The sequence below is a fragment of the Lactuca serriola genome, chromosome 8 (genome assembly GCF_051521515.1).
Source record: "Lactuca serriola cultivar US96UC23 chromosome 8, Lser_US96UC23_V15, whole genome shotgun sequence".
Lineage (NCBI taxonomy): Eukaryota > Viridiplantae > Streptophyta > Magnoliopsida > Asterales > Asteraceae > Lactuca > Lactuca serriola.
In genome coordinates this window covers 178,218,014-178,228,082 of record NC_136415.1, presented here as the reverse complement: position 1 = coordinate 178,228,082, position 10,069 = coordinate 178,218,014, and the positions used below count along the sequence as shown (strand labels likewise).

Genomic DNA, 10,069 nt, shown 5'->3' with positions numbered 1-10,069 from the left:
TATGATTGACTTCTTGATTTAACCATTTCTTCAATTCCTGATTCCTCTTCTTAGACATACAATTGTACTAAGACTCACTTAGAGGATCAATTGAGATATAGTTCTTAATCACTAAGACATATCATAAAGCATAAAAGCTACTCTCCGTTCTTCTTAGAATGGAGAAACTTTTATCTTTCTGCCTACTTGATTCTTCTTATTCGTTCTGCTATTGATCTAAACCCTTTAATCAATTCAAAATTACACTTAATCTTGTAAGTATAATCATATTTACTAAACCTTTAGTAAATCATGCTGAATATCATTGTTACTCTTATGGTGGACTTGATCAACACGCAACATTGTGTATTCGATCTCCAAGTCCTTCACTTGACACTTTGTCAATGAATTAGTCTAATTTCCAAATATGAAATTTCTCATTCATCGTGAAACCAAGTTGCGTGATTCCAAATTTCTGTCCAATTGAAATTTGGGCGATGAGAAACTCTCCCTATTTGGTAAATTCTCGACTTTTCCATAAACACCATAAATAAGAATCATATCCACTTGTTGTAGAAATATGCAAACACCAATTTTCATAACGATTTCATTGCAATGAAATAAACAAATAAATAAATAAGTCAAACAAAAATTTATTTTATAAAAGCAGCGGAAAACATTTGTCCTTACAATGCAAAATCCATTGAAAACTATGTATTTCAAAGGAAAATTTTCTAACAACTCTATCATAACTATCTAAGCTCAAAATCTAATCTTCAAGTCCATGCGATCAAGATCCATTCCTTGTGATTAGATTCATCTTGCTCTTTCACCAAGCTTCCTTTCTTTTCACCGATCCTGTAAAACATTCAAATGCAATCTTATTACATTATGTATTAAGAATTAATGAATAGGAACTTAAATGGAGTTAGATAGTGGATTTTACCTGAAGCGCAGCCATACTCTTTGACTCTCCCATCTTCTGGACTCTTCAGGCTCTTTGGGCAGACTTGTATCCAACGCCCTTTCTTTTGGCAGCAAACGCAGGTCGGTTCTCCTAGAACGTCCTCGGAAGCATGGTCGGTTGACTTTCCCAACAAATACGCTCCATTGCTTCGCCAAATCATTTCTGATTCAGCAGCAATGAGCATGTAAGTTAGGTCAATGAGGTTGTCGTCATGATCCATCATATAATACTTTCTTTTGAACTCATTATATGATTCAGGAAGTGACTGCAAAACCCAATTTACAGCCAACTGATCTGGGAATGACACACCCAACATTATCAACCTATCAATGTGTGATTTCATTCCTAGAACGTGGGCACACACGGGTTTACCATCTTCATGTTTCATTTCCAATAGGGCTTTAGTGATATTTAACCTTTCAATTCTTCGATCTTGTGGGTTAGGGAGAACAATAGGAGGAAGAGGAGGAAGTGAAGCATGATTTCTTGTTCCTCGATTGAATCGTGGAATACCATCTTCATGTGGAAAGCTTGTTCCACGGGATTTGGGAAAACCATAGTTGTTGAACTTTGACATCTACAAAATGGGAGAAAACGAATTCAAATTAGTTGATAGATTGAGTCCTTAGTAAATCACCCAAATGAGATACTAAGGCTAGGACCCAACACAATATTCTACAACTCGGGAGAGGGATGCCGTAACCCAAATTGCAGAACATTTGAAGGTAAGTGAATGACGATTCACTAATTTCCACCACGAAAAACGAAAAGACATTTAAGTTTTAAATCTATGAAAACTCCTAGATCCTTTGAGATACATTGAACTTTCAATGACATGTTTAAATCTCGATATGCCCCTCTTGTTTGTGACTGGGATGCCGAGGATCACAAAGCGGGTGTGAATAACCATGCAAACTACATGGTGCCCTCACATGTTACAGTCACCTATTCGATGTGCTGGTAAACCACACACGCTCCACCGAACTATGACAAACATTGAGTCACCCTTTGCTACCTTTGCTTAGACCCATTTAGTGTGCCGGTTAACCACACACGCTCCACTAACGTCTTCGCAAGGGCACAAAGTGTAATTTCATGGAATTGCATCAATTCACTTTTGCCTAAGTAACTAAGATTGGGAATTTTATAAAAACATTTAGTTACTTTTATACTTCATTATACTTATAATGGAAGGTTTTGTCTCATCCTACCCGTTCGGCTAACGACCCTCCACTAGTCAAGAGTGCGGTGGGTAAGAGTGGATACCCATTCAATCGCCATTTTATAGGCAATTTCCTTAAACACCCTTATAGACCAGCTTCGTGAATGAGGCCTACTAACGGTAAGACTGACTTTTACTCATACATATATATAATGTTAGACTTTTAATGTTATATATAGTATAGGGTGTATTTTACACTTTTAAAATATTTGGTGGTTCAATTTAACAATTATACTTTTAATTCACTTAAATTGTAAACCTAAATTTGTATGGATTTATTAAACCTCTTTTAATTATACACCTTAATTAATCAATAAAACCATAAGGGTGTGATTTGAACTTTTTCAAAACTATACTAGAGTTTTAGAATTTAACATTCCTAATTAAACTTTTAATCAACTTTTAAATTCCAAAACTTGAGGGCAAGTTTTGAAACATTTCAACACATTAGGGTTTAGAATTTAAATATGCATCAAAATTAAACTATTTAATCAAAATTTAAATTCCAAAACTTGAGGGCAAGTTTTGAAACCTTTTTCAAAACATTAGTGTTTTAACTATTTAAATTTCAAAACTACAAAACTTTTGGGTTCAAATTTAAACTATAAAACCTAAAGGGAAAAATATGAAACTTTTCACAACAACAAGGATCAAATAACAAATAATTCAAATTATCATTTAATCACATAATTATCCATATTTGATGATTTCTTGCAAAATAATTTATCAATTTACTTAAAGTAATTAATCAATTATCTTATAAGGAAACAATTATCTTATTAATTGATAAATATCTTCAATTAGATTAAAAATATAGTCAAATATATCATATAATCGGATTAATATTAATCTAACATGATAAGGTAATTATCCCAATGCAAAAACAGCAAGAAATCCCGAGATAAGCATTATCTGACGCACCGACTCGCCGAGTCACCCTCTGGAACTCGCCGAGTAGGGCTGACTCGCCAAGTGCAAGAGTGACTCGCCGATTCAGGTCGAACAGTGAGGCCAAAACACGATTTTCAGTTACATCAAGCATCAATACAATAGAAACCAATCATGGCTCTGATACCACTGATGGGTTTTGGTCAGAAGACATCATATGTGCTCATACAAACCCTAATGTTTGGATCTAGGTTTCTCTATTGTACATACTTTGAATCCAAGACTATAAACCCTAATTCTAGCATATGGAAATCAATATTAACATATAATTAGGTTTGAGAACATACCTTGATTTTTATATAGCAATAACAATCCAATTCCTCCTTGAATTGACCTTGGAAGGCTTAGAGTCACAAGTGTCACTCCTCTAATGGCTTACAAACACCATAAGCAAGTGGAGAAGGTATAAAGAGAGAGAGGAGAGAGGTTAGAATTCGTCCTTAGGACTTCTTGGGAAGGGTTGAACGAATTCATAAGCCTTAGGGGGTTTATATAAGTGTAAAGATTAGGGTTTTAGTCCTTATCCTTATCTAGTTGCTTGCCCACCAAGCAACCATAAGATAAGTCTTAGAAACCCTTATCCTAGTCAAATTCTAAGGGATTTACACCTCAAATTCATTCACCATATATATAAGATAATCCTTACCTTATTTTGTAACTATCACATAATTACAATTCAGCCCCTCTAGTTTAATTAGTTACACTTGATCACAAAATTAATTCTTAATTAATTATTGACCAATATTAATTAAACAAATATGATTTCTCCTTTAATATATTATTCTTATAACATATTAATAAATCATAATAACCTCTCTCTCTCTCTATTTATTTCTCCAATCAAGTTGCTTTGGTGAAGGCAACCCAAAAGGACCATGCACCATCGGGTCAAGTACATACCAAAATAGTTATGGACTTAGACACTAATCCAACAAGTACTACATTTAGTATCAATAACCCAAGAAATAGAAATTGACATACTATGGAGTTCAATCATAAAAATACATGAAGTGCCAATACCCTTGGTCTTTTTTTCTTCACATCTTCTAGGTACTTCGAGCAACTAGGTCTAAAGTGACCCTTTTCTTGGCAGTTAAAACATGTGGCCTCTTTAGGATCAGTGTTAGGAGCTATCTCATTTTCGGCATTACTCTTAAAGCCTTGATTGGAAGATCTAACCATGGCCTTTCCTTTTACCTTGGGATGAGAAAGCTTCTTTGTCTTAGCAACAACACTATGCCCAATGGCCAAGAAAAGAGCAAGAGCAATGGAACCTTTAATATTAAGCACGATATCTTCAACATTTTTCAACATGCCATGAAGTTCCATTAGGGTCTAGTCGAGATTGTTCATATTATACTTGATGATCAACTTATGATATGAAGTAGAAAGCGAGTTAAGGACCATGTCATGGCTAATTCCTTTGGAAACTCAGCACCCAAATTCCCTAATCTATCAATGTAAGACTTCATTTTCTAAATGTGCAAACATACAGAAGTCCCATCTTGATGTTTACAAGCGATAAAGTATTTCACAATCTTGAACCTTTCTTGTCGAGCCTACTCTTGGAACATTTCCTTGAGATGCTCATTTATGTCGAATGTCCCAAGGCTCTCAATTTAGGAGCTTAGAAGACATGGTCCCTAAAATTAGGCAACCAAATTTCATTGATTCATCATAATGCTTATTGTAAGAAGCTAATTCCTCTTTAAAGGAGTTATCATCCATTAAATGGAGATCTACGTCGAGGAAATTAGCATGTTGAAGATTAAGTCTATTATAACACGAAAATAATAGACTAAATTAAGGTTCTACATGAATATTGGCTTCACATTGGCTATGACCAACACTCAAGTGTTTCAAACATATATAAAGAATAAATACGCCACATAAATATCATACATCACCTTTTAGGAATATAATATTTATGCATATTAGAATATGTGTTACCAAACAATTAGTCTTTGAGTTCCTTGTTTAAAATATTACATACAATTGCATTATTTAAACTTCAAATGCCAAATCAAATGATATACTGATGGATTAATCATCTAAGATATCGTGGCCATTTGTTTTTAATAATTTAGTCTACAATTTTTTGAGTTTATGATTATTGTTATTATACATATATAATAACCCATGGTAGATTAATAAACATAAGTTTCAACTCCTAATACTAGATTATTGTAGAGTAGTTAAGTGAATAGCCTAAAATGCATCGGTGGCTCCCAAAAAAACGTTTGGGCCTTTTATTAATATTTGGGCCAGTTGAAAAATTATTAGCAGACCAGACTAAATCATTAAAAGGCCGGCGACGTTGAGGGCGTTTTTTTCGATGTAGTCGCACACCAATTCTGAAGTTATGACAACGCTTGAGAAAATTCGATGCGCCACATCCGACATGAGAGATTACCATGACAGAAGTCCAAGGAAAGAAAACAGAAGGTATCCCGTTCATGCGGGCGTGAGAGAGTTGAGTAAACAATGTTATATTTTTGAGTTTAAGAATATCAACAAGTACTTGTATAAATTCTAATATTGTGATAGCAATAATCTTTCAAAATCTGTGATTTCTACCCTTATGTATGTGTATCATGAAATCTGATTTGAAATGATTCAAGAGTGATAATTTAAAAGTCAGACCACTTTTAAATTTGAAACTTAAAAAATACCTTTCTATTTTGTATTTTGGGAGATACAAAATCAGATGAATATATTTTAAGTATGTAGAACGTAACCCTTTTCTAGAACATGCAATTTGTTCTATACATGGAAGAAAGTAGTTAATACTGGTTATATGTATATTGGCATCAAAATGGTTATTGGAAAGTTGGTTATATGACATAACTGATTATTACATCATAATGATGTCACCACTTGTTTTTGGCGGGAAATTCATGGCTGGAGTCTTTCTTGTTATAGAAATCCGTTTAGGTTTGAGGCGCTGCCCCTTGGAACCATGTTATTATTACTAGTTTTCTTTGGTACATATTCGATCGAAATTTAATGATTTCATATTCAATTCTCATGACATTCCAACATAATATCAAGATAGTTACTTGATTTTGGTGTCTATTTCATGTAACAGTCATAAAGTTTTGAGAATTCATTTTCATATTTCAATGGTTTTCCGACGACGGGAATAAAGATTTTTTGTTCATAATCTTGTTTAAATTGAGAATTCATTTTTATGTTTCCACGATTCCCATGATGATGTCCCCAATTGACGGAAGAGTTGCACACATAATTAATTGGTGTTCTTGTGAACGTATCTCCAAGAAATATTAAAGAGAATCCCGTATTGTGTTTTTGCCATGGAACATTGATGGAAACTCAATTTGTACTTAGTACCCCTTATATTATTCAGTTATTTCCATCAAGTCACAATTATGGAACATGGGGTACAATTTATGTCATATTGGCATAGTTCCTGTCACAATATGAAAATATAGTAACATTAAAATAATTATTGCATAAATAGTCCTAAAGCCACATTTTAGTAAAACATTCCAACATTGGCTCCATGAATAACCATTCAATGTTTGAGCAAAATCCATATAGGAAAAATCGTTTATTTTATAGATCAAGTCAAAACATAAATCAAGCTTGGAGAGGCAAACAACACTACGATCACATTAGTTATTAAATCATAGAATCTCAAACGATTTGATATTACAATACGAGTTATAAGAAGTCAAAACATAAACAAAAGGCAAAGTACATTAGTACATACATCATATCAACATCTCGTCAACTTCATTCATTAGTATATCCTTTGTCTGACACGCCTCCCATCAGGGCCACTTCCATCCAGATTGACATCTGTCCCAGTTCCAGTTCCAGTTCCACGTCCATACGAAGTGACAGAGTGTTCTCTAATCCTCGCCACATATTCCAATAACTCCGTAATGACACATGGGCAGCTTTGTGTCAAGTAATCAAATCCATCGCTTTGCATCACAGCTACAAAAATAAAAATAATTAATTACCTTTCTTTCAATTTCACATAATCGAAATTTTATTTTTTTTTTGAAATGAAGAAATGTGTACCTTTGAGGTTTTCAGGCTCGGCAACAAACTTGAGGCAAACGGATTTGAGTTGAAAGCAATGGTGTTGTTCGGCTAAAGCTAAAGTTGTGGCGACAGTGTTGATGGCAACTTCTTCACAAAGTTTGGTTTCACAAAGAAACCGAAGCCTTTCGATTCCATATTGATCGGCTGCTGCAAGTAGATGTTGGGACATAAGTGTGGAAGCCCATTGCTGACTTAAACCCATCAATTCTTCCATGTCTGGAACCTTATCCCAATATATGAAATAGAGTAACGCCTGTAAAAAAAACACATCGCATGCACTTTTGTTACACATGAGTCTTGACAGGACAGAACAGATTGTACTGTGTTTGGTGTTTGGCAAGACATGACATCAAACAAGACAGAACAGGTTGTACTGCTTTTGACAAGAAGTACTGTTTTTGACAAGAAGTACTGTTTTTGACAGGACATGATAGAACAGGTTGTACTGCATTTTGCATTGATTGGACTGGGATTGGGAGTGATGTCAATGGGACAAAAATTGCACCAAAAAAGGTGGGATTATTGGCTTTCATTTAGCTTTAAAATATAATGAAAGCAACATGAAATAAGGTAGAAAACGAACCTTAAAAACAGGAGCTTTGATTTCTTGAACTTTAATACAATCGGTGTTATTGTCCTTCATAGGGCCAAAAAGTTGTGCTTTAAAGACGGGTGAACGTGCAGCAAGAACCAACTTGTGTGCGCGAAACATTTCCCCATCAACTTCGAGGGTTAAATCCGTCAATTCACCACTTTCCAAGAGATGACCAAAATGTTGACTGATATCAGAAGGTGGTGAAGATATACTGAAAATCTGTGGGCCCTCTGTACATGATTTAACAACACCAACAGTGCACTTAACAAGGAGACAATCATCTTTCAGGTAGTCTGATGTTTCCAACACTGTCCTTCTAAGAAAACGCTTGTAACCCCTGCAGGAAATTAACTGGATTCTTAAGTTAATAAGCTCCACAGTGCAAAAGACGTAAATGCCCTTGTCCTAACCATAAATACATAACAGTCAAAACTCACCATAATCATCCATGTCATATTTATGATTTATCATTACCATTGCTTACAGTATCTTCTGGTATGTCAAATAAGTTGATAAAAACAGAGTCATGCTATGACATTGTAATTGCTAGACCTTAGGAGCATCCTAGATATGAGAAAATAAACAAAAAAAAAACTACCAAATTCTTCATATCAAAGAGTACACTTAATTGTGGGATCTGACAGAGCTTGTAACACTCATATTAAGACTTGATTTTATAAGTGAAATCTTCATAACTAAAAGCCATTCAATGAAAAGGCATCAAGATCAATACTTGTTACTTGTTCACTACTAGATATTGCATGTTTGATATCTCTATTGTTGTAATTATCTTTTTATAAAAGAACAATATGAGTTACTGCTCTGATTCACAGTTATTAACTTGGATGGTTATGGTAGCCTGGTAGGTTTATTCTTGTTGAGAATTAAAGACAAAATGTCCGATATGTTTCAGAGCTTCATATATTTCAGTAGTACCAACCAATAACTCGTAATATCATATAAACAAGAGCATACTAATGATCGGAATGAAGCGACGCTTACCACATGCTTCCACGATACTTGAGTGTGTAAGGACCAGCATCCAACACCCTCCCAAAATGCGTGTGAACTTTATGCCTTCCTTTCCCGCTCTGATCCATCAACGACAATTCGAACAAAGCTCTAACATCCGTTGCGTCGCTGGCTAGCGCTATAAACAAAGAGACGTAAGTTGAATTGTCTTCTGGGCTTTTGCCATCGGGATAGAAATAAATCGCCCACGTATGGCCACCGACGGTGAAAGATTCCGACGCTATGTACTTTCCCACACCCATTCCTTTGGAGGACTCATAGCCGGTGATCTTGAACTCATGCGACGCGTTTACGGTGTCTGTTGAGGAGATTGATGAGCTGGTGGTGGAAGGAAATGATGTCCGTGGAATTGGGGTTTTCGATTTGGAAATTCTGATGATCGTGCCCATCAAATTCGTGAGCAGATCTTGTGAGTTTTCGTGTTTTGGATGATTTGATAAATGGATCAGAAAGTTTGGTGAGAAATATTGTGTGCGAGAATTGGGAAATTACGCTTAACTAGGGTTTTGGTAAGAACTCGATATTTGTGAAATGGGCAAACTTTTATCAAACCCCTTTTTTGCAAAACTTATAGCATATACACACATTAAACTACAATCACCCATTATTGTTAGCATAATTGCATAAATATATTGTTTTTTTGGGAAAGGGAATTTCTCTGTGCCAGTTTTCAAGTACCGACTAATCTCCGCAGCATGAAGCTTTGTCTCATGTCCTGGAGTCATTGCAGGCGAACCTCCATGGTCACAAGGGTTGAGTGGTGTCAGAATTTGAACATTGGTCAATAGGTTATCCACAATATCTTCAATATATCTTACCAAGTCACCACAACACAAGTGGTTGCATAAATATATTGTTGTTGATATTAATAATATTTAAACAATACTTAAGAAAATAATAGCCTACTTAATGAATATAAATTTCTAAAAGTTTGGGATATGATTTGATAAACATCATTTATTTCTCTATTAACATATAATAATAATAATAATAATAATGTTATTAATATACACAAATTGAAGCTCAAATAGTCGAATTCACGAGACGCATGAGTAATAAATTTTTTGACCATCTTATTCCCGAGTTCAACTTAACGTGAGAAAAGAAAAGAAATTAGTGGAAGTAATAAGAAAGTAAAAGAAACTATTGTTTCTGAATTTTATTAAAAGAATGAAGTGGAAGGAAATGAAGGGAAATGGGATGATCACTTTCCCTTATAACTTTCCTTTCGATTAGAAGAGTTTCGTACCCA

The 10,069-nt window shown here is 34.6% G+C and overlaps 1 protein-coding gene across 1 annotated transcript; it reads right to left on the bottom strand.

Annotated features, from left to right (window-relative positions):
- Positions 1–6,722: 6,722 nt before the first annotated feature.
- On the bottom strand, positions 6,723–9,373 carry LOC145066362 (BTB/POZ and MATH domain-containing protein 2-like). Its single transcript, XM_079013594.1, has 4 exons — positions 8,788–9,373; positions 7,774–8,122; positions 7,167–7,443; positions 6,723–7,079 (listed from the first exon to the last, which is right to left on the bottom strand). The coding sequence occupies exons 1-4, from the start codon at positions 9,204–9,206 to the stop codon at positions 6,880–6,882; spliced, it is 1,245 nt and encodes a 414-aa protein (XP_078869720.1). The 5' UTR covers positions 9,207–9,373; the 3' UTR covers positions 6,723–6,879.
- Positions 9,374–10,069: the final 696 nt, after the last annotated feature.

Coding starts and splice junctions, on each gene's coding strand:
- LOC145066362 (XM_079013594.1), bottom strand. CDS start 9,206: ATGGGCACGATCATCAGAATTTCCAAATCGAAAACCCCAATTCCACGG. Junction 7,444..7,773: donor TCAAAGCTCCTGTTTTTAAG/GTTCGTTTTCTA, acceptor TTTTTTTTACAG/GCGTTACTCTATTTCATATA. Junction 7,080..7,166: donor CGAGCCTGAAAACCTCAAAG/GTACACATTTCT, acceptor TTATTTTTGTAG/CTGTGATGCAAAGCGATGGA.